The sequence below is a fragment of the Protomyctophum bolini genome (assembly GCF_963924005.1).
Source record: "Protomyctophum bolini genome assembly, chromosome: 19".
NCBI classification, from domain to species: domain Eukaryota; kingdom Metazoa; phylum Chordata; class Actinopteri; order Myctophiformes; family Myctophidae; genus Protomyctophum; species Protomyctophum bolini.
Window position 1 is genome coordinate 13,208,005 of NC_137880.1, and position 25,037 is coordinate 13,233,041.

General features: G+C 43.2%; 1 protein-coding gene across 2 annotated transcripts in view; it reads left to right on the top strand.

The window, feature by feature from the left end:
* The window catches only part of LOC308334137 (MAM domain-containing glycosylphosphatidylinositol anchor protein 2), a 298,760-nt gene that overhangs the window by 149,293 nt on the left and 124,430 nt on the right, over window positions 1-25,037 (top strand). For both annotated transcript variants that reach the window (XM_080790725.1, XM_080790724.1), the window contains exons 4-6: window positions 6,764-6,960; window positions 12,626-12,758; window positions 13,199-13,468. In XM_080790725.1, the coding sequence (XP_080646851.1) occupies window positions 6,764-6,960; window positions 12,626-12,758; window positions 13,199-13,468 (600 nt within the window). The remainder of the gene's footprint in view (window positions 1-6,763; window positions 6,961-12,625; window positions 12,759-13,198; window positions 13,469-25,037) is intronic.

Here is a 25,037-nt window from a genome sequence, read left to right on the forward strand (position 1 = left end):
ATTCTTTCCTTCCTTCCTTCCTTCTTTGTGGTACTGCGATGTCTGTGCTTACTGTTGGCCTCAGTAAAAGTATCATTATCGTTGCTGTCTCTAGCAGAAACTTATATCTCCAATGTTTAACACCCTACTTGACCATACTACAGTGTCACAAAAAAGCATAACAAGTATTTATATGCTCCTTTATCTTGTTTTAATTGTATCTATTGTATCCTCTATTTAATTTTTAAAGTAGGCTACATTGTTGCACTCTGTAGCCTATTTGTTTTTATTCTGTAAAGCACTTTGAATTGCCTTTGTGTACGAAAGGTGCTGTAATCAAAAATTGCCTTGCCATGCTAGATCTGCAAGTTCGAAACGCACCCCACATGAATGTATACGTGCTGTGAGCTAGATCTGCCGTTTTTTAATAGCCAATTGTATAAATGATTGTGATGCTTTACTCCTTTAGCCGGGACCACCCTGGCACCCCCTATAAAGGACCCCTCTTTGGCCCCTTTTTAAACCAAAATAACTTCGGTTCTAAAACTGATTCCTGATTCTTGGAACCTTGGTGCTTTCACGGAAAACGGCGGCCATTTCTCTTGGTTACAGTTCAGGAACCAACTTTTAGGGTTCTGAACCAATTAATTTCCAGTAGAAACAGGACAGAACTGGTTCAATATCAGGCGGGGGGGGGGGGGGAGAAACAAAGCAACTCTGGTTGAAAAGGGCCCTTCTTTATGAACCAATGAAGTACATGACATGAGTATAATACTTATCTTACTCCCCCCCCCCCCCCCACCCCAACGCTTGTTATTTACTTACAGGCAATCTGCTCCTTTTAGAATAGCCACACTCAATCGCTCTGTCTTTCCCCCATAGTATTGTGCCCCACCCCCCTCCTATCCCCAAAGGTAATTGTTCTTATACCTGAGCCACTGTAATGGATCCTGGATGAAGTATTGACCGCCGCTAGATTTTGATTAAGGGGCTGTAGGGCAGAACATGTCTTTAATGAAACTGAGGAATCAGCATTCTTTGGCTGGTGGGTGCGTGCGTGTGTGCGTGCATGCGTGTGGGGACTGGGGAGACATGTCGTTGCCGCCCGGGGGGGGGGGGGGGGGGGGGGGGGGGAGACAAATCCCTCCGTTATTAAAATCCACCACTTTGTATCTTTTCATCAGAAGGTAAAATCAGACTTTTCTTTACTTAAAGGAAGACTTCACCCATGCGTAGTAGAACCACTTCCGTTTGTTTACATCTATAACTCTATGGTTTACATTCACCAATGCAGCGTAATTTCGCGGCTTGCTGCATTTAATTCCTAGGATGAGAGGGGCGAGGGACCACTTGATCGTCCTAGGAACTCCAAATATTGCCTATTGCTCTGCCGCAAAATATAATAAACGTACAGTAAGTGACATGAGCCATGATGTCACGTTTTGCGGATTAATCGTTTTTCCTGTTAATATGGAGACGAGAGGCGGAGTGTTTTCAAACATTCCCACTCTGTAAGGCATTTTCACACCAGGGAACCCCCACCCCCCCCATAAGAGAAGATTTATGTAAAAAATAAAGAAAAAAAACATTTTCGAATATAGCAGATGTACGAGCTTGTACATCTGCTGTATTTTGTTTTTTATTGTCCTTAAATTAGATTAGCCAATTACACCCTTTCTCCCCAAATTAGTAGTTATGCAAATTATTTCCTCCCGTCCCCACACATCACGTCTGTGTTGTCAATGCACAATGACACTATAAGTATACACTATAGAATGCAATGTCTACACCACTGCGCCACCCAAGCACAGCGTCTGCTCTCTTTGAATAGCCAACGTCAAAATGGTTGAAATGATTGTCATGCTGTATTATTAAGCAATGGCTAAACCATGTGGTTTGTTACTTTGCTCGTTTGGATAGTTGCTCGTTGACTCTTGTCAGTCAATAAGCCATTCACTCATTCGCCGGTTTTCTCACTCGATCGTTCAGCCAGTGAGTGGATCGATCTGGTCAGCTGCTGATTCACTAACTCTCTTGATGATGCTCGTAATTACTTTACACATTTTGTATGCAGGAAGGTCAGCATAATGTAACAGTTATTATTATTATTATTATTATTATTATAAGGTCAGCTTAATGTATCAGTTATTATTATTATTATAAGGTCAGCATAATGTATCAGTTATTATTATTATTATTATTATTATTATTATAAGGTCAGCTTAATGTATCAGTTATTATTATTATTATTATTATTATTATTATAAGGTCAGCTTAATGTATCAGTTATTATTATTATTATTATTATTATTATTATTATTATTATAAGGTCAGCTTAATGTATCAGTTATTATTATTATTATAAGGTCAGCATAATGTATCAGTTATTCCAGAAGGTCAGCTTAATGTATCAGTTATTCCAGGGGTCTTCAAGGTTTTTCAGGTCAAGGAATCCTTATAGCTGAGAGAGAGAGAGAGAGAGAGAGAGAGAGAGAGAGAGAGAGATGAAGCAGGGACACCCGACCCACTACATATTGTATAAAAGTTGTTGTAGAGTAGTGTGTTGCAGATTAAACTTTTTATATTTCATATTTCATAGACTTGTTTGACAGAACTATCATCAGCGTTGTGTAAATTCAGTTTGTTTTAGACGTTTTTTACCACTTCAACACTCACTACTTGACCTTTTAGCTCTGTAATTGGTTGCTGCTTTTTCTGTCTAGTCTTTTTGGTCTGCTATTTTTGGCAACTTTTTTCTACTGTTTTACTTAACACCTTGAATTGTCAGGTATTAATTAATGAATTATCCCACCACCTCCGGTGTTTTTAAGTGTTTTTTACCTTATTTTGTCGACCCACAGGACCCGTCATGTGTCCAGGATGTAAACAAAGGCTGTCTAGAGCAGATTTTGTATAATGATCTGGGGAAAGTATCAGAAAAAAAAAAAAAAAAAATTTCCAAACGGGATAACGTGGAGCCGAAACGTCGGCAGGCAACATTTTATTTGGATCTGACATGTAGTGGAGTAGAAGTAAAAGCATTGGAAATTGGAAATAATCAAGTAAAGTACAAATACCTCAGCATTGTACTTAAGTACAGTATAGCCTACTTAAGTAAATGTACTTAGTTTTCACCACTGGGTATAAGTGGCTGATGAAATGTATACTTAGTACTATGTACGTAGTTACTTTCCACCACTGATAACTCGCATTTATATCCGCTCCCCTTAAATTGCCCTTTTTTTTCCTGCCGCCACTGAGAGCTGATTGCATCTCAGGGACAGATGAAAGGGAAATGACGGGAGCTCCCCACAAGTTCTTTGAGCGTGCAAATGGACATAATCTAAAAAGGCGAGCATTAGCATGCCATAAAAGACAGCACAGTCATGATGAATGCCATTTGGCCCAGGCTTAATGTGGTAGCATGGGCTAAGATGATTAGCTTTGAATCTGTTTAATCAAGTACGAGTGCTCTCTCTCTCTCTCTCTCTCTCTCTCTCTCTCTCTCTCTCTCTCTCTCTCTCTCTCTCTCTCTCTCTCTCTCAAAACAATAGGAAGTCGCGTGTCAAAAAATAGGAAAAAGAGGGAGGGGAAAAAAAGAAAAGTCCCTTCAGATCTGCTGGGGAAAATGGGTCGACCAGAGAGAAAAAAAATCAATTCCACTAGTGATTAATCACTACAAGAGACCAGTCAAATATAATTTGTTTGACTGACTGACATCAGATAAGTGAATATTAGTGATCCATTCCAAAGCGTATGTTTTGAGTCCTCTTTGAGCGCTGTAAGGAGGCTGAAATGAACGCTCCACGTACTGTATACTGTATAGCCACTGGCTCATTGATCTGAGGAGTCAATGTGTCCTTGGGTTACAAACACACACACACACGCACACGCACGCACGCACACACACACACACACACACACACACACGCACACACACGCACACACGCACACAGCACGCACACACACACACACACACACACACACACACAATGGGGGGTTGTGCTCAGTATTGAATTACTTTGTCGCTGTCGGCCGGAACCCTCTTATCTCCATATTTTAACTTTTGTGGTGTTTCATTTATTTATATTTCTTATTTTTATTCTTCCCCCATAAATTAGCGTCAGATCCGCAACCATCACACATAGCCTTTCGAGCTTGTAGATTTGCAAATGTACTGTAGCTGTTTTTGAATTTGAATCCTGAAAAGTATCACTTTTGGACTTATGAGGTTTCACATGCAAACCCCGATCGTCACGTGCCAATAACAAGACTCTCTGAATGCGGCTTGACCTCTGACCTTTCTGGCCAGCCCCTCTAAACGCAATCAAGCGAAAGGTCATGGGGTCATGGGTTATTGTATTTGTGTTGAACACGGCTGTCATTGATCGTCATGGCCTTGTTGATCAGTCTAATAACATCAATACCACAACTAGGGCTCCGCATTCGTGTTCACTGAGGAATGTTTGCCCGTAATATGATGGATTGATCCACATGTACAGTTCATTTAACCCCGACTGTGCAATTGGACACTTTCTGGTCTATTTGTGCACAATGTTAAAGATATGGCAACAGATTAGGGCACTTAGACTGCGGCCGTGTGGTCACAAGTGGTAAATAGTTTGCACGGAGCCGGAATTGAAGAGATTACTACTCAAGTACTTCCATTTTCCTCACTCGCAGACGCCTTGCCCTGTCATTGTAAGAAAAGGTGTATGTTAGCATTAGCTCACGCTAGCTATCTTTCTCGAGAAAGGTTTAAAAACCTCGGTTGTCTGATCAACACTCAAGACACTGGCCAGCTAGACCCCATCAAACCCTGTACACTCAAGACACTGCCACCCTTAGATCTCCATATATGGAGCTGACCTGTTCTGACGTGACTTATGATGATCTGTCCTCATCAAACCCTGTATACTCATATGGCCAGTACATAATTCATTCCATATGTTGATCTGACCCCCCCATGCCAAAGCGCCAGCGTCTGGCCGTCTGCTGTATTGATACTTTTTCTTAAGTAGTACTTTTCCCAACACTCCCAACTGAAAATCGTACAAATCCCAATTCACCCTTTGTCAGCCTTCTGATTGGTCCCTGACTGACCAACCAGCAGGCTCTTTCTGCCTTGTTCCGCCCTGTTTCCGCCTTGTTTATGTTGAATTTGCTAAAACATTATTTTTGGAAAAAACTAAAAACAAACATGATATGCCCAGTCACCATGCTGCACCTGTGATGTTCCTTTTTACTGACACCAAGTTTAAAATAACAATCGAGTGCACAGAATATCAATATGAAGCAACTGAAAAACATTATTTCAATGGTAGTGGATGGAGAGAGAGGATTTTTGTCCAACCACGAAACTGCAACCAATGGGTGCGAAGAGGGGCACAACCACGGGTGGGACTTGACAAAGGGTGAATTCCCCCCGTCCAATCAGGATACTTGGTATGGTCCTTGGCTCAGCTCTCTGCCTCAGCCCCAGCTTTTGCCAGTGCAGGATGCAGTCAGAAGGAAATGGTTAGGTAACTCAAACAAAGACAAACACATTTGCCCAGCAATTGTGCATGTTCTTGATAAACAATGCAAACAAACTGGTTTTGTCTTATTTTAATGTTACTGCAAATGCAAAATAGCTAAAGAAATGTAGTGGCATATGGGTTAATGCAAATGGTATTTCAACTTAGATGCCGATAGCATTTATAGCATCTAAGTTGTATTTCAACTTAGATGTAGATAGCATTTATAGCATCTAAGTTGTATTTCAACTTAGATGTAGATAGCATTTATAGCATCTAAGTTGTATTTCAACTTAGATGCCGATAGCATTTATAGCATCTAAGTTGTATTTCAACTTTGATGTAGATCTATCATTTATAGCATCTAAATTGCTTGCAGTTAAGTGTGTGGTACAGTACAGGGGCCATCACCTTGCTGACTTGTGGTGGACATGTGTGTGTAACTGTAAACATAACATTTTGAGCAGACAAAATATTATCAGAAACACAAAAAGCTAGCCCTGATTCCCTGATAACTCTGAGAGTGTGCAAATTTGGTCCTTGAAAATTAAACACAATTTGCCAATGTGTCATTAGTCAGTGTCATACATATTCTGAAGAAAACCTGGATACTTGACATTCAGTAATGTGGTCTTATGATCAAGTCTTTGCCTCTTTTCTAAATGTGTGGCTGTGGTCACGGCCATCACAGTGCTTTAGTTCCTCAAACAGACGTCTTAGATTTTATCACATTTCTAAGACAATAATTTGATGACCAGCGGTGTCTGTGGCGAGCGGCTCCTCCACCAAATTAAATCAGTGGGAGTTTCAAATGATTTAGAAGTGTTTCCTAAATCTAATGTCCTGCTATGCTATGCATTGAAGGAAGCATGGGGTCAGTCCATTGCCCTCCCCAGGTTGGCAGAGGGAGTGTGGTGCCCAGGATTACATTAGACAATTGACACTGGGTGAAGAAAAATGTACTTAGATTTCGTTGACTAAAGATATGACTAAAGTGAGACTAAAACTAAATATAAATTTGCTGTCGAAACACTAACATTCAACACTATTACAAACACATCCATGCCTTGGTTGTCCTAAAAACGCGACCATTATTTTTCTGTACAATAAGTTGCAGGACTCCGCTCCGCCTCGTTCCTGACCGTATATCACTGTCATGCCAAAACTCACGATAATGAACCCTTGTGTAATTTTGCTTATTTGACCACCCCTCCCCTGTGTGTGTGTGTGTGTGTGTGTGTGTGTGTGTGTGTGTGTGCGTGTCACAGACCTGGACGACCCCGTGGTGACCGTGCACCAGAGCATCGGCGAGGCCAAGGAGCAGTTCTACTACGAGCGCACGGTGTTCCTGCGCTGCGTGGCCAACTCCAACCCGCCGGTGCGCTACAGCTGGCACCGCGGCCGCGAGGTGCTGTCACAGGGCTCCGACAAGGGCGTGGAGATCTACGAGCCCTTCTTCACACAGGTAGGTCCAGAGCTTGGACTATACACAGTGGTTTTCAACCTTTTATTCATATCAAGACCCATTATTTATTCAGCATTATTTATACATCCATGCGGTATTGATGTTGGTACCAACGGAGAGATAACAGGCAAATGTTGATCAGAATAACAATTATTTAACTCTTGAGAGCGTAAAATGAAATCAAATGTCCATTTGGTTTCGTATTACACTCTCGAGAGGTAAATATCTATAAGGGTCCATTTGGTTACCAGCTCCGCATCATTTAGCTGGAGACCACCCGGAACCCCCTCCGGAACACTGGTTGAAAACCACTGGATTATACAACAGGTCGTTTCGAGGAAGCAATCTGATTGGTTGAAATAGCCATCTAGCCGTGCTTCAAATGAGCATGATGGAACACCTAATCAAAACAAGAAAATCAGCTGTGCTTTTTTCTGGTCGTAGTGGCTAGATCTGTCATAAAAAAATATGATTATTTTTAGCGAATATCTTAGTTGTAATAGAATAATACATGTTTTTGTTAAACTAATTAACTTCTGCGCTGCCTACGGAACTCGCCCATCGGCTCGTTCCTGCAGCAATGCATGCATGACATTAATGATGGTAAAGCACACCCTCTCGTGTCATTTTGATTAATTTGATTACAGTTTCCATTTGGGAACATTTTACCCGTTGTCTCTGTCGGGCGGAAACCTCGTTATGTCCAAAAACTGTTGCTTTTCAGGATTCTAATTCAAAAACGGCAAAAGTAGCAGATCTACAAGCTCAACACGTTTGTGAGCTTGTGGATCTGTAATTCTTTTTACAAATTATTAATCGGGCATTACAAAAATACATTTTAGTCGACTAATCTGTAGATTTAGCCGACTAAACCCTGCTAAACTAAAACATTTCAGATGTCTAAAATGTGACAAACTAAGTTGAATTGTACTGTATGACTAAATCAAAATTTGCTGTCAAAATGAACCACTGGTTGTAAGCTTGTACTGTAGACAGCTAGGCTATTTTAGGTGCACGCCGCCGCGCTACGGTACAGATATGTTCGGCTGCAAGTTCTCCGATTCCATTAAAAAGGGGGACTTATTATTAAACTCAATTCCAACTATTATACTTATATTCTGGGACTCCACTAGAGCAGCTTTGCATGATTCACAGTAAAAAGAAAAAAAACATATTAGTATTACACCATATTATTATCTTCCTCGGTGTGAAACAAGCCATATTAACTCCCATGCCTTCGTCCACCGTCGAATGCTAAACGCTGCCTTTTATCCAAAGTGCTTTCAAACCCATCAGAGTTTCTCCAAATTGTGTGGCTCAAGGGGCTCGTCCCTGCAGTGTTGATTTGGACAGCCCTTTTTGATTTAGTTTTGTCCGTCTCTTGAATAAAATTCTGTTAAGTTTTACTCACATTTTAGTCACCTGCAATGTTTTACTTTTTGTCTAGCTTTAGTCGACTAAATATAAGATTTTAGTCGACCAAATACAGTCAACTAAAACATGTTTTGGGGGCGGGCCGTGGCACCAGCTTCTCACTTATAGAGTAGCTGCATGCCGAAAATAGTCGATCTATTACAATCTTGCGTGCCTCGGCCCCCCTCGCCCCGTCTCTCCTCCCAACCATCCGGTCGTTCCCTCTGCTTCCCGACGCAGCCCACGGCAAAAAGCTTAGCGGCACGGATGAAAGACCACGGTCACAGGCAGGTCAGGAGAACAGTTCCACTCTGGTGTCTCTCTCTCTCTCTCTCTGATTCATTCTGCTGCAGGAGGATATGAAATAAACAGTGGATAGTGTGTGGAGGCGTTTTGGTCGACCTCGTTAGCAGCTCGTTTACCGCTAGTGACGATGACGCAAGCATGGGAGTAGGATGTTTACCTAAGTAGCGGGTCGTTCCAGGACGTACGTGTGTGTGTGTGTGTGTGTGTGTGTGTGTGTGTGTGTGTGTGTGTGTGTGTGTGTGTGTGTGTGTGTGTGTGTGTGTGTGTGTGTGTGTGTGTGTGTTTTTTTTCTTCTGCATGGCTCCATTCCTCCCCGGCTCTCCTTTGGGGCCAACCTGTCCAGCGCTCCGCCATCAGTCTGTCCATCAATCCCTCCATCCAATCCTGTGTAACGTGTTCACACACCATGTTCCTCTACCACTGCTCGCACACACACACACACACACACACACACACGCATGCACAGGTTTGTTTCACTGAACTGATGAAGCCATTTTGTAGCCCTCTCCCCGAGGCTGAACATTTTTCCCACAGCTACTTGATGTGGAGGAGACATTTGGCCTGTACAAAGTAATATAAGAACAGACACACAGTAATATACGCACGCACGCACGCACGCACGCACGCACGCACGCACCATAAGCGTGCATATGCACAGTTTGCACACTCGTGTGTGCGCAAATTGATTTCCAGGCTCCTATATGTCCTGGCCTCCTGCTGTGAAGTTGTGAGACGAGCCTCTGGTCTGTTTTTTAATAGCACACACACACACACACACACACACACACACACACACACCCACACTCTCTCTCTCTCTCTCTGATGTGCTGATAGTAGACAGACAGAGGCTGGACCGCACAGGGGGGTTGTGGGGGGTGCTTGTTCCTTCCTAATCTAATACAGTGGACAGTGGTTGGAAATGAAAAAGATGAGATGATGACAGCGTGAGGCCAGTGACTCTGGTCTTAATCTGTTGTGCTGCTCCGCAACCCTGCCTGACCTCCCCCTCCCCTCCATCACTACCCCCCCCCCTCCCCCCCCCCATATCATCCCATCTGTGAGGTGAGGCTGATCAAAGGCCCCACAACCACCCACCTCACCTCCCTTGACCCCCACATCCTTATCCAATTCCACAGCTATGTAGTTGGAGCCACTGGCTGGAAGGCCATCATGATTTGATGTTTAATTATTTTATTTATTTTGAAAGTGAAAATATCCCTTTAAAACTAGCTCAAACACAGCTTGTTACTGTGAAGATGATCTTTATACATTTTGTAAATATGCAATTCTCATTCTGAAAATCTGTCATAATAATTATGTCATAATATAACGTAGAGGACAATTTGTTGAAACATTTGCGGAACATTAGTGGGAAAATGGCATATGCCATGAATAGGGACACCAAGTTGAAAGTGGTTAAAGATTGATTGAAGATCCCACCCCATTCCACCCCCCTCACATGCACCCCCCGGACAGTTCCTGATTGCCCCAGCGGTTGAAAACTCCAAGGCAGGGACCTCCCTCCGCGGACAGCGGTGCAATCAAGCTAGCCAACGATGAACGAACAAATCTCCCTGGAGCAAAAAAAATAAAAAAGGAAAACGGGCCGGCACGAAATGAAAATCTCCCCTGCCGTGCGTACACGCATAAACGGCGGGGTTTTTGATCGCGAATTTACATAACGCTCGTTGCTGTCGGGCATAAAACTATTATTTCCATATATTTGTTTCTTTTTTTAATAAATTGACGCCCTTCTCTGTTGATCTGCTACTTTTGCTGTTTTGGGATATAAATTTAGAATTATTTTAATTTTTGCATTTTCCCCCAACAGACACGGTACATTTCAACTGGGGGGAACTCTGGTTGAACTCTTTCTCTAATGGAGACCCAATTCAGACGGAAATTGCAACGCAGTCGGTTATGAATTCGTAATCACTCCTCGCTGTGACCCTTTCCTTTTCAGCTGTTAAGCTGTTAAGGAGAAGTTATGTTCGTTTGATTTCACAAACCGCCCGTACTTTGCACTCTTTTTACTACAGGCTGTGTGTTTTCTCTTAGTTCAATATATGCAGTGGTGGAAAGTAACCAAATACCAACCAATTTACTTCACGACTACACAACTGTCCTCTTCTACCCCAGATTTGAACCCTGTTTCCTGTGCAAGTGCTGACATTTTGAACAGCCCGCCAGAACCGTAGAAACCGTAAATAAGCTTTAGTCTGGCCAGCCGCCAAGACCGTATGGCTACGTGAAAAATATCGTTATATTCATTAATCCATGTTTTGATATGATCGAGTCGATAGCGGTCTCCCATTAGCATCCCGGTGTAAAGTGTGACACTGGACGGCACCATTTAAAGATGAGCGCGCATCCACTTGCACTCTATGTGCTGCTTTCAATGGCCTTAATCTCCAAATCGGGGCAATGAATGTCGTTTCTGGGCAAAACAAGGTTTTTCAACCGGCGCTGTGATACTCGCAGTCAGGTTTTTTCTGCACCCAGCGAGAGAACAACCGGTCAAGATATTTCGCTCTTCAAAATAAGGGTTGAAAGGGGAAAAACAATGCGTGATAAATAAATACATTAATGGCGGGGATGGGAATAGAGCCAGCCTGCTTGCTCAGGGGATCAAGTGAATCTTGACCATCAGGTCAAAATCCGTGTCAGATCCTGTGTCTAGGTGAGACATGACCGTTGACACAATGTCTCAATAGAAGAGCAGGGAGACAAAATACAACCACCCCAGTTGTATAAAGTTGCATTGTATTAACTTTAAATTCTAAAACGCACCTTCTCCGTCAGCCGGGCCTGATGGAGGGGAAAGGATGAGAGATGATAGATACCTCTATTATCCCGCGGCCCAGAGGCGGCACAGCAGTTAAGGTTACAACACACGTAATAAAAAGAGAAGCACTGTAGTATACAGTAGAAGGAAAGGCAAGGTGCATCAAGAAACAACAATAATAATAAAATACTACAGGGCAAGCAAGGGTACACAAATAAGATAGACTATACGGTCAATCAGTGTGTCATAAAGTGTATCACTGCACCTCGTGATAAGAAATACAAGATAAATAAAGTCAATGGTGCAAAGCCAAGTGTCCATTTGTCAGTGCAAGAAAGCGTGAGACGTGAAATAATCAGTACCCCCCCCCCCCCCCCCAGATAGAAATTATAATTTAGCTATTTTTGAAAAATCGTTAAAATGTAATTGTCATGATTTAGATTTTTTTATTTTTTATTTCGACGTCAGGCCTGAACGTCTTAAAGGACAACTTTAGTTTTTTTCAACCAAGGTTCATGTTTTAGTTTGTTATGAGAGAAAGTAAAAATTAGCTAAAATCCCTGAAACGAAAAATGCAGCAAATGAAAAAAAGATTACACTCACCTTTTACTTTCTCTCATAACAACCTAAAACATGAACCTTGGTTGAAAAAAACTAAAGTTGTCCTTTAAGAGGTCATAATCATGAAACAGCTGTTTATTCCATGTTATGCTTCGATTGTCCTAGCCAAACGGCCGTTCTGTGTCTCATTGTAGCGTTTCAGCGCATACAGGCACAAAGGACCTCCCAAGTCTTTCACACCTACGTGCTGGGAGGGTGAATCTGTCGTTCCTGCACTTTCTCCAGTACCCGATTATCTCTAGGTGGAGGGTGTGGGAGGAATTACTCAGGATGGCATCGTGGCAAGTAAATTAGTTATAGCTTCCCGTCATGCATCTGTATCCCAAAATGCATTTCATTGCGTGACACGTGACGCCAATAAGAGGAAGGAAATGGCGGCGTAATGCTAGGAGGTGAAAGTTAAGTAAATTAACAAGCAAGGACATGCTTGGTGCTTGTGAGCAGCGTACATTGAGGCAATGTTGCGCGAGTGGTGTGTTCAATAATTTATGTGGATGTCCTTTTTTCACACCAGTGTTTGTCTTTTGCTCTGAGCTGCAGGGGGAGACCAAAATCCTCAAGCTGAAGAACCTGCGCCCTCAGGACTACGCCAACTACAGCTGCATCGCCTCGGTGCGCAACGTGTGCGGCATCCCCGACCGCAGCGTCATCTTCAGACTCACCAACAAGACAGGTACAGTAGCATGTTAGCCTCGTAGCATCTTCAGACTCACCAACAAGACAGGTACAGTAGCACGTTAGCATCGTAGCATCTTCAGACTCACCAACAAGACAGGTACAGTAGCACGTTAGCCTCGTGGCATCTTCAGACTCACCAACAAGACAGGATACAGTAGCATGTTAGCCTCGTAGCATCTTCAGATTCACCAACAAGACAGGATACAGTAGCACGACGTTAGCCTCGTAGCAACTTCAGACTCACCAACAAGACGATGTTGGAAAGAATGTTGAAAGAAAATTAGAAGATCTTTACTCAAGTCGGGACCCATAAACAAATAAACAAAACACTTAACAGTCTCCTCTCCTCTCCTCTCCTCTCCTCTCCTCTCCTCTCCTCTCCTCTCCTCTCCTCTCCTCTCCTCTCCTCTCCTCTCCTCTCCTCTCCTCTCACAGCCTCTCCGTCCATCAAGCTGCTGGTGGAGGACCCCATCGTGGTGAACCCGGGCCAGACGGTGTCCCTGGTGTGCATCACCACGGGCGGCGAGCCGGCGCCCGCGCTCCACTGGATCAGCAGCAACGACAGCCTGCCGCAGCGCAGCGTGGTGAAGGGCGGCACGCTCACCCTGCCCGCCATCACCTCTGACGAGGCGGGCGTCTACAGCTGCGTGGCCAGCAACAACGTGGGCAACCCGGCCAAGAAGTCCACCGCCATCGTTGTCCGAGGTGAGAGAGAGACAAAAAGTCGGGTCGTTGTTTTGTTTTTCATGTAATTAATGTGATTCAACGCCTGGAGAGTGTGGGGCAGGTACGGCTAGGGGGACAAAGAGATCTTTGTTTCAGCTTTACCAGATGGCTGGCTGCTGCTGAGATGGTTTTGATGAGCACTCAGGGGCTAGGCCTCTTATAATTATTACATAATCGCCTAATCGCAGTTATTTGAGATATGCAAGCACAATGATAATCGTCATAATCCTGTTTCCTATGTTATTATAGTCAATTATGATGAATTGATTATAACTGATTACATCTAATAGACTGATTGCCCACCACTAAAACCCTGGAGAGCTGTTGCTGCTGCAACCATAGACTCTCGCTTTATTTCACATGAAATGGTCTTAACAAAAACAGCTAGCGAGGACCGACAAAAGTGAATGTGATCAACGTCTATTTAAAAGTCTTCAGAAGCATTGATATTTTAAATGCGCTGTAACCGGGATTTAGTATTGAGCCGCTAACATCGGTGTGTTGTTCAATCCAGAAAAAACATGTTAAAGATGTTATTGGCACCCTGGGAGTTCTATAAAAATAAGTTTAGTGTTTCTGGTGGTGTATGATGTGCTGCACCCCTTGCACTAACATCTACTCATATTCCATATTGTCTGTCGGGTGCAAACCTCATAAGTTCAAACTGTAACTTTTCAGGATTCAAATCCAAAAGCATCAAAAGTAGCAGATCCACAAGCATTGCTTTATACCGCATTTCGAGCTTGCGGTTCTGCTACTTTTTAAGTGGGGCGTTAATAAAACATATGGAGATAAGAGGTTTCTGCCTGACAGCAACGGTGATGTTTACCTTGAGGACATGAGTCACACAATCTCAGCGAGTCTGCGCTTTGTGTTCACGTCCGCACAGCGCGTCCCATCCCACGGTGTTGTGTGGTGAATGAATGAATGAATGAATGAATGAAAGAATGGCCCGGCTAGCAGAAAGTCAAGGGCAATGCTTGAGGCAAAGTGCTGTGAAACCGCTCATTAAACACGCGCTGATTAAAAGAGTGTTTGCGGCAATTAAAGCGGCGAGCCAGACAGGAGCCATTAGAACGCTCCCTGAACATCAGCAGCACAAGGACTCGTATCCGAGGCATTTCCCCTCGTGGGGGCTGTAAAGAAACTATGGTAACATGTCTACAGTGCGTCATGAATCATGATGAACGTAAATTAACTTTTTCATAAATGAATGCCCTACAGCGTCACACGAAATCGTCAAAAGCAGCAGATCCGCAAAACTGAAATGCGGCGCCAAGCGAATCGTCTTGAGCTTGTAAATCTGCTATACTTCACATTGTAGCAGAGAAGATTGTCTTTTTATTATCAACTGCAGCGAGGCGTGATAATGTGTCTTCATTAGTATGATTCGAATGGGATTCCACACATACACAGGAATACACAGGAAAATAATAAAATCAACCTTTTTTGTATTCTCTCTTTCAATCTCTCTTTCTCGCTCTTTCACTCTCTCTCTGACTCATTCAATATTCCTCTCTCTGTCTCTGAATCTCTCTCTCTCTCTCTCTCTCTCTCTCTCTCACTCTTTCTCTCTCATAGTACACGAACAAGATCATATTTAGCCGTCGTTGTTGCATGGATAATGCCAAAGTTATGCTCCGTCCCACGCCTGTGTCGCGGTCGTGAGTTTGTTGGTCTGCTATTTTCGGCGTGCGGCACGTCACGTGACGGAGCCTGAATGAGACTTAATGATGATGCGACGCTACATTCCTCCTGGACATGGACAACTATTAGAGGAAGACGTGCTGTAAAATGGACAGGAGTCATTAGATAACAGTAAATGAGTAAATACATGTTTTATAGGACCGCTGCAGGCATCACATTACCATTGTCATTAAAGGATATCATTAACTACTTAAAAGGGAATACCACTCATTTTCAATGTCATTAATATACCTTTGAGCTGTAATAAAAAAAAGTCCCCCCATTCTGTGTTTCCTAGAACTGGAGGTCTGGGAAAAAAATATTAACATGGTAAATCACATCTTGTACAGCTCAAAGGTATATTAATGACATTGTAAAATGTTGAAAATTAGTGGTATTCCCCTTTAAGCCCTATGTTTCAGTGTATGTATGTCCACATTAGTACGGCAATAGCATTGGTTGGTCACCAAGCGTCACTGTTGAGCAGCATAACACACACACACACACACACACACACACACACACACACACACACACACACACATACGTATGACATAACATAATAGTATGTATGTATGTATATGTATGTATGTATGTATGTATGTATTTGTGTATTTATGTGTGTATGTTTAGGGTACCAACAGGTGACAAAGTGGTGCTGTTGCACCACTCACTTCAGACAGGTCTGATTTTTGAGGGGCGCTAGCCCCTCCTATATACAGGTTTAATGTTTGTTTTTAGTTCCATGTTTGTTTTAAAAACGCCATTGACAATGAAGGTGACATTTACGTCATATTGTCCCTCATTACGTCATATTGTCCCTCATTACGTCATATTGTCTCTTTATTGTTAATGGCATTTAATGTTTGTGTTGGCACCGTTTGTTTTACATCACCATTACATCACCTAATCAACATGATTTAGACTTATATATATTAGCGCCCCTCACTTCACACGGGGTGATTTTATTCTTTGTATACTGTCCAATGATGGTGTGGTGAAATCATTGAAAATCTTCCACCTATTATTGCATGCCAAAAATACGACTGTCAAGTTTAAAGTTGTATAAAAAGGTTCCGTTCTCACAGGCACATGCAAATATAGAGCAACCATTTGGGTTTTCATAAGGAGCCTAAATACATCACTTTCCTGTTCCGCATAGAACCTGTCTTGATAACAGGACCAACAAGAATGAATTCTGTTCGAATTCAAAAAGCTTTTACTTCTGTAATCTCTCATGCATGGTTAGTTTTTTTTAATAAGCTAATGTCATATACATTATGTATTTTCCAATTGCTTGACTAGAACCATCCGCCGGCTACACAAAGCGTTTGACTGACTCGACACTTTGAAATGAGAAGAACAGGATGTGTCGAGGGTGGATAAGAAGTGTGCGTGTGTGTGTGTGTGTGTGTGTGTGTGTGTGTGTGTGTTGGACAGCTAACTCCAAAATGTTCATTTTACACGAGGTGAAAGAAAAATCTGCTCAGTTAGGAGTTTTCGCTATGAATGACTGACATCTTGAGGTTGTAGATCTGTAACTTTTGCTTCAGTAGTTTTTGAATGTGAATCCTGAAAAGTATCAGTTTTGAACAGAGGTACTGTATCCACCACCCAACAGAGAAGACATTATGTTATGTTCAGATGATTACGACGAGCACTTTGAGACGGGCTGGAACTGGAAGTGACAGCTGGAGACGTGCATGTTTGTGCACATCTGAAGGCAGATGCGTGGGTGCACCTTTGTTTCTGTGACCGTGCGCCAAATACACAAAACAGATTACAAGGCTTCAGTGAATAAATTTAGCTCATGTTGCCGCTGTCGGGCATATTATAACTTTTGCCTCAAAAGTACAGTAGCAGATCTGCACTCTCGAAGCAATGCATTTTGGTGCTTGTAGATCTGTTACTTTTGCTGTTTTTGAATTTCAATCCAGTTTTGGAATCCAGGTTTCGCGATAGAGACGATATTCACTCTACCAACCTACAGCTCTGAACAGTGCAGGGCTGCATGCTTCTTCTTGAGTTTTTGGACCTTGGTCCTGCTGTCTCAATTTTATGTATACATCATCATCATCGCAGTGTGATGTGGTGGTGATTATTCGATGAACACCAAACACACAAACAAGCGTGTCCGTTGATCTTGATCTTGTCTGTGGCAATTTTGGTTTTATTTTATTTTTAACCAAAATGAAAACCCTATCATCCTTATTCAGGGCATGATGTCATATGAATAGCTATACATTCATACATTCAGCCCCCCCCCCCCCCAGTCAACCAAAGCATTAGAGGTCAAGCGGCCAGACCCTTACATATTTGCATGTGGAGCACAGCGAGGCCAGACGGGGTGAGCCGCTAACAACATGGACGTGCATGACGGTGCATGGAGCAATTGGACAGATGCACTGACCTCGCTGTGCTCGTTCAACCTACTGACCCACCGGTCAGCAGCAGGGGCGGGGGAGACGCCGGGCTGTGCCCGTTCAACCTACTGACCCACCGGTCAGCAGCAGGGGCGGGGGAGACGCCGGGCTGTGCCCGTTCAACCTACTGACCCACCGGTCAGCAGCAGGGGCGGGGGAGACGCCGGGCTGTGCCCGTTCAACCTACTGACCCACCGGTCAGCAGCAGGGGCGGGGGAGACGCCGGGCTGTGCCCGTTCAACCTACTGACCCACCGGTCAGCAGCAGGGGCGGGGGAGACGCCGCGCTGTGCTCGTTCAACCTACTGACCCACCGGTCAGCAGCAGGGGCGGGGGAGACGGCGTGCTGTGCTCGTTCAACCTTGTCTCCTCTCGCAGCTCCAGTCCAGTCCTTGACATGCCCCCCTCCTCCCTCAGTCTGCTGTGTGTGTGTGTGTGTTGTTGTAGACCAGACCCCCAGACACATCCTCTGACCAGCCAGACGGCCATGCTCTCTTCACACGCCAAAACCCTCTGCCTGCCCTCCAGGGCCTTTTGGTGGTGGGAGAAGTATACTCCGGTTTATTTTACTTAAGTAAAAGTATAGTGAAGGAAGTATAATTATAATTATTATTATTATTATTATTATTATTATTCTCTTTGCTTCTTATCACCTGATAGGGGGGAGTTTTGTTTTGTAATAATAGTCTAAAAATCGTAGTAACTTGTTTGTAGTAGGGAGTAGAAAATACAACATTTGCCTCCAAGATGTAGTGGAATAGAAGTAGTACATATCAGGCGGGGACTTAATTGTGTACTTAAGTGCAGTACTTGAGTAAATGTACTTAGTTGCTTTCACTGGACCCTGTGCCTTTAGTTTCCGGGCCTTGGCCTTGTCCTCAGCCAACCCCAGCATGCCGCTGGCTTCACAGGGCCTTGTGCTCCCAGCATGCCGCTGGCTTCACACAGCCCTGCTCTCTCATGGAGTAAAGGCCACGACACGGTTCCTGCACTCTCAGGCCAGCTCAAGGACAGTGTTGCCATGTCTGCTCATTTTAAGCGACTTTGGGCTTGTTTTTCTGTAATGTAGCTTGTAAGATATGGTAGTTTTGCGGGTTGCAGTTTTTTTTAAATCTTGCTTCTAAAGTTAGTTGCTTATTGGGCTTGTTTATCTCAAGGACCCTCCCCATCTAAAATATATATTTTGTGCCATACAAATATTCAGATTTTCTTTAGAAAATAGCATGCAGCTCTACTAGCCTGCATGTGAGCTTGTAGACCATCTATTTTCAATAGCAAATGTGTGTAGGTTTAAAGTGCTCATGTGGCTTGTTTTCATACAACTAAGACCTGGTCGCTGATTTTCTCTCGCATAATCTGGCAACGGTGTTCAAGGGCAGTCGGGCAGAGGTGCAAAAAAAAAAAAGATCTGTTGGTCAGCGTCGGTCATCTTCTGTTTCCTCCAGTACTGGAAACATGATATGACTTGGCAATCCATACTTTTTAATCGGATCATGTTCTGTCAGACAGAGAGCAACTGAACTCTCTGATCGGTATATTTATTCTGACTTTGCCTTGTTGGTTGTCAAGGACCCCCAAGATGGTATGTACTTTATACCGCGGAACCCCATCTCAAAAATATGTTGTGCCAGGGACCCAAAGGGAAGGGAAGCAAAGATTTGAGGTTAAAAGTTGTATATTTTCTCATGTCGCTGCATCTGTGCAATACATCACTCTTAAAGTCATATATTCAAAACTCTACATTGTGTACAACCAATATGTCATATATTTGTAGTTATGCTTCCCTGCTTTGCATGCCTTTCACAAGACATGAAAAAACAAAAATGCCCAAATGCTCGATGACTATAATTGTGTGTCTAGCCTGCGAAGTGACGCGCTCAGACACTTTTACCTTCAGTCACCCTTACCTGTGTGGTGTGGTTGACCTGAGGTGAAGCCACTATAGTGTCCGCAAGGGGCAGTAGAGAGCTAGATAAACTGCCCACTGTTGCCTTAAGACAGGCATTGATGCATGCATTTTCTCAACTGTGTGTAGTAGGCCATATCTGCCCTGCGATTGGTAATGTTTATGAAATTACATTACATTGCATTTGAAATTAATATACGTTTTCAGAGAGAGAGAGAGAGGACTTGGGCAATAGGATGAATAGGCCTCTTTTTATTAAAGGATGAGTCTAGTGTGGACAATTAATATAGTGTCTTTATTTAATATTTTCCAAAGGCGAATTGGTCCATACAAAACAAACTGTGAACACAACACGATGCCACCTTCAAAACTGAGTCTGTGGATTATTTATCTTGCTTGCCTTGAATTAACTTTATCTTGTGATACTTCTATAAACAAACATGTTATTAATAAGCCCTGGGAGAGAGAGAGAGAGAGAGAGAGAGAGAGAGAGAGAGAGAGAGAGAGAGAGAGAGAGAGAGAGAGAGAGAGAGAGAGAGAGAGAGAGAGAGAGAGAGAGAGAGAGAGAGAGAGAGAGAGAGAGAGAGAGAGAGAGAGAGAGAGAGACTTGTTTAAGAGGTAAAGGAGTTCTTTCACCAGTTTCTTTATTGATTACATTTCTTTGGCTGCATATTCCGTCGGTTGTGAAATATTCCATTAGAAGTCTTGTCGAGTCCACCTATAAAGCAAGTCCAGCAAGACAGAGTGTGGGAGGGGATCGAGTCCGAGTCGAGACCGGGTTGAGACCGAGACCAGATTATTATTTTTGTCCAGAAAACACTACAAGAGCAGGCAGCTGTGCTCTGTTACTTAACAAGATAGCCGTCTATAAGCACCAGACAGCTCTCATTATGTTAATGTCAATGGGATCCTAATGGGTATTTATTTCATTCCATTGTAGTCACTCGTGACTCAAGTGGATTGTAGAGATCTGCTATTTTCAAAAGGTTTTTATACATTTGAAAATGTTAATAATTTTTTCCACCACCACTGTGTTTTGCTCCGTGGTGTGAAGTGGAGAAATAAAGGTCCCTGCACAGAGAGAGCGTTTTTCGGATTTTTAGCAGCGTTTCTCCATTGGTTGTGCCAGGGAAACCCAGAAGAGATTTGTGTAACATTTTATTCAAAATGATTCAAAAAAGTTCAAAAATAGCAGATGTACAAGCTAATGAAGTGGTGTGATATGAGCTTGTAATGAATGTAGATTCTTTGTCAATTAAATTGAATAGATCTGCTATTTTTGCAAAGCCAACGCATAAATGTATAAAGTGGTTAAAATGATTGTGTATGCACGTCCAGAGTATATACAGTACACATATGCACAACACAATCCTCAGTGTCAATTTATCCTTTTGAAAGAGACTGCACAACATGTAACCAACTGGACCTGTATGTGTATAAGTTACAGGGTCCAATTGGTTACATTTGTACAGTCTCAGAGTTTACATTTGCCTGCATTATTTAAATGTACAGTGTACTCTGTGCCGTATAATGTATATACATTATGCGCACGGTCGGTCGTATTATTCTGCGTGTCATCGACGTGACATGAATCGTAAGCTCTGGTGATATTTATAGAGTTGTCAAAAACACACAGTGTGTGAGAGTGAAATGTGTTGTATATTCAGTCGGTTTATATCGTCTCTGTTGGGTGGAAACCTTGTATGTCCAAAACGGTTTCAAATTCAACAAGGGCAAAAGCAGATCTGCAAGCTCCAAACGCGTTGCTTGTGAATGTGAATGTGCTACTATTGATGCTTTTTTTTGCGATGTTGTACTACAGTGGTTCTCAACCAGTGGTCCGAAGACCAGCCCTGGTCCTTGAGAAGTTCCAGGTGGTCCCCAGCTAAATGATGGAGAGTTCAGACTCCATCGTGGCCCATATCACTTACCCTACCCCCTTAGATAGCATTTCTGTAGACTTAGATAGCATTTGATACAGACATACATACCATGTTATGTAGACAGCACTATAATTGCATTGTATGTAGTCATAGCACGTCATAGTACATATGTATAGCATAGTATAGTATATATGTATAGTTTATATGTATATGGTTTCATTATATAGATATCCCATTGTTCCTTTCTTAGCTTACGCATGTTTCATGATAAATGCTTTTTATGTGATGTATTCCCATGCTTTTTTGTTCTTGCTTAATGTAAGTCGCTCTGGATTAAGAGCGTCTGCTAAATGCCTAAATTGTAAATTGTAAATTGAGAGTTGTTAACCAATTGAACCCTTATTATATCTTTAGATTATGTCAAATGAACCCCATTGGCCCATAATGTTTTACACTATAAGAGTTTTTTGTTTACCTCTGCAGTAGGCCTACTTAATTTACAAGAAGGCTACACAGTTACAGTAGATAATTGTTATTGTTATTTTGATCGCTTGCCCGTTATCTCTCCTATGGTACCACATCATTACAGCATGGATTGTGGACAATCTTTCATCCAGCGACAACAACATAGTCTATAAGTCTTGGGTGTGAGACGCTAAATCTCATCAAACATGGTGGTACTGGGCTTTGATGTGAAAATGGTTGAAAAGGTTTGAACATGGAGATAGGAGTTTTCTGCCCGACAGCAACGATATTTGCACTGCGTGGTGGTGGTTAGGGGGGTGTCTGTCTGCTACAGAACCAACAGGAGAAGTATACTCTTATCAAATTTGCTTTGGAATGAGTTGTGGCTGAAAAAGAAAGAAGCTGCATACATTTCCATTCATAAATGATAAGCTGGCTGTGGTTGGACTGACCAGGGCTCTGGCAGAGAGAGAGAGAGAGAGAGAACTCTGGCACATGCAAGATACCCAGCAGACCTTACAGGCTTACACACTGCATGGACATGTCTTTGTGTCTTGTGTGTGTGTGTGAGTGAGAGTGCATGTTTGTGAACGTTCACAAAAAGGACTGCACGTACCTGAGAACATTAATGCAAATGTCAGCTGCGTGAATACTGTAAAAACATGTGGCCCTGTGTGTGCGTGTGCAGTACATGTCAGTGCCTCTGGCCAGCAGTGACTAAGGTTGACACTGCTGCTTGAGGTCACAGCCTCAAGGTGGAGAACAGCCATTAGCACCTGTGATTGTTAACGCACTGGTGCATGCATGGTGGTTTGCGCGCGCGTGTGTGTGTGTGTGTGCGCGTGTGTGTGTGTGTGTGTGTGCGTGTGTGTGAGATGCATCCATGGCACTATCATGTGAGGCATGCATGCTGCTAGCATGTGGCTGTAGTGCTGTTTGTGCACTAAACATTCTGTATCTTTGTGCGCGTGCGTGTGTGTGAGATGCATCCATGGTACTATCATGTGAGGCATGCATGCATGCTGCTAGCATGTGGCTGTAGTGCCGTTTGTGCACTAAACATTCTGTATCTTTGTGCGCGTGCGTGTGTGTTCTCAGGGGCATGTATTTGTAAAACATGTCACGTTTGTGTTCTGTGTTTTTTGGATGGCACTGCCTGTTGTCCTCTGATGTGTTTAACCTTGAGGAGAGAGAGAGAGGGGGGGAGAGAGAGAGGAGAGGCAGGAGGCAGGATAGCAAGCGGTCTACACAGTAGCGTTAATACTTCCTTACTAAAGTTACGCAGGCACCGTGCCACTCCTTTCCTCCTCTCGGGTTTACCCAAAGACCTCTACTTTATGCTTTTCGGCCATTTGAAAATAGCTGATCTACAAGCTCACAATGTGTCGCATTGCATCAAAAGATTATTATACATTTGAAAACTAAACGGAACATTTTGCACAGTGAGTAGTTTTACTTTTGCTCCTTAGCCTAGAGTATACTTCCACCACTGGCTGTGAGAGAGAGTGGTGGATGGAGAGCACAGCACGTGTCTCTGCAGAGAGAAAGAGAGAGAGAAAGAGAAAGAGAGAGCCCCGTGAAAAACGAGAGCACAGATTGACGGATGGGACACGAGACAGAGATCGAGTGTGGGAAGGAGCTGAGAAGAAGTTCTTTTTTTGTCTCTGTGTGTGCCGTGTGTCTCTCTACGTGTGCACACACACACACACACACACACACGCACGCACGGACACGCAGACACATGCTCACAGTTTGAGAGAGTTCTCTTCATCATTCAGAATGTAATGATGTTGCTATATTTGGCTTTGTGACTGTTTGTCTCTGTGTGTGTATCTTTCTGTCAGTGTTTGAACACACACACACACACACACACACACACACACACACACACACAGTCAAAACCCTCATTGTTCATTTATCAATTTTTAATGGAGCCCATACCATAGGGAAGAACGTTATGTGCACTCCGCTGTAACACGCGTGTGCAGTGTGTCACAGTCAGTATGTGGCGGGAGCCGGGGACAGGGACAGCGTGTACCTCTGCCTCGCTAAGACGTGTCGCCTGTGGGGACGTTTTAATCCTGGACGTGTGACACCAGCTCTCTGTGGAAGAACACTGCCACGACCGGGGGTCATTCTTTTCCCTCCTCTCATTTCGTTCTTTCGTCCTTTGTGTGACTATCTGCACTTTTCATGTACGCGGCAGCCATTCTTTCTGCAGACTTTTGAAAATAAAGCACAGACAATCATAGCCGTCTCTCTCTCTCTCTCTCTCTCTCTCTCTCTCACTGCAGTAGGAATATTCAAATGTGGACAATAATGAGCCGAAGAACCCGGGCGAGCACCTGAACACATGCTGCACTATAAACCTCATTGAACCGTGCGTGACCTCCTGTAATACAATAGAGAGAGAGAGAGACAAAGCCTTATTCCGTATTATCTGTGAGGGGGAGCCTAACTGTAATGCATATATTATTATATCACAAGCGAGAGCCTTTAGTTTGTCTCTTGATCCTTCCAACGCGGAAGGAAGGAAACAGGACTGCGGTAAAGGCATCTTTTGAGGCGAGCAGTGCAAAGAATTCCTGTTGGAAGTTTGATTAGATTTATTTTATTTGATTTCTTTTTGCTTTTATCCCTCGCTCTTCTTTCTGGCACGCACGCAGAGACTGCCAAGGTTTAATGACAGAGCGCGCCGAGGGCGATGAAAGGAAACACACGTAGAAAAATCCATCAATAATTCAGGTGGAACGTTGTGTTTTCGTGCACAGTATGTACAGTATGTATGTATGTTAACTTGCTGTTTTTGCAGCCCACTGCCTCAGATACCGGAGATGCTTTCATAACTACTTGCCCTCAAAACCATGTCTTTTGTGTGTGTGTGTGTGTGTGTGTGTGTGTGTGTGTGTGTGTGTGTGTGTGTGTGTGCGTGTGTGTGTGTGTGTGTGTTTGGTTTAATGTCTTCTTGAAGTTTACCCATGAATATATCACCAAAGCATTGAGGAAATGCAGGCAAGGAGTGATATCACATCACGGAAGAACGTTATTCAGGGAAAACAAGCGCTTCTCCCCTATAGCCCGACCCCGCTGCACATTCGGCCAAAATTGCATTTTTGTCAACTGTAGATTTAGTCTACTAAATCCTATATTTAGTCAACTAAAACTAGACTAAAAGCATTTCAGGTT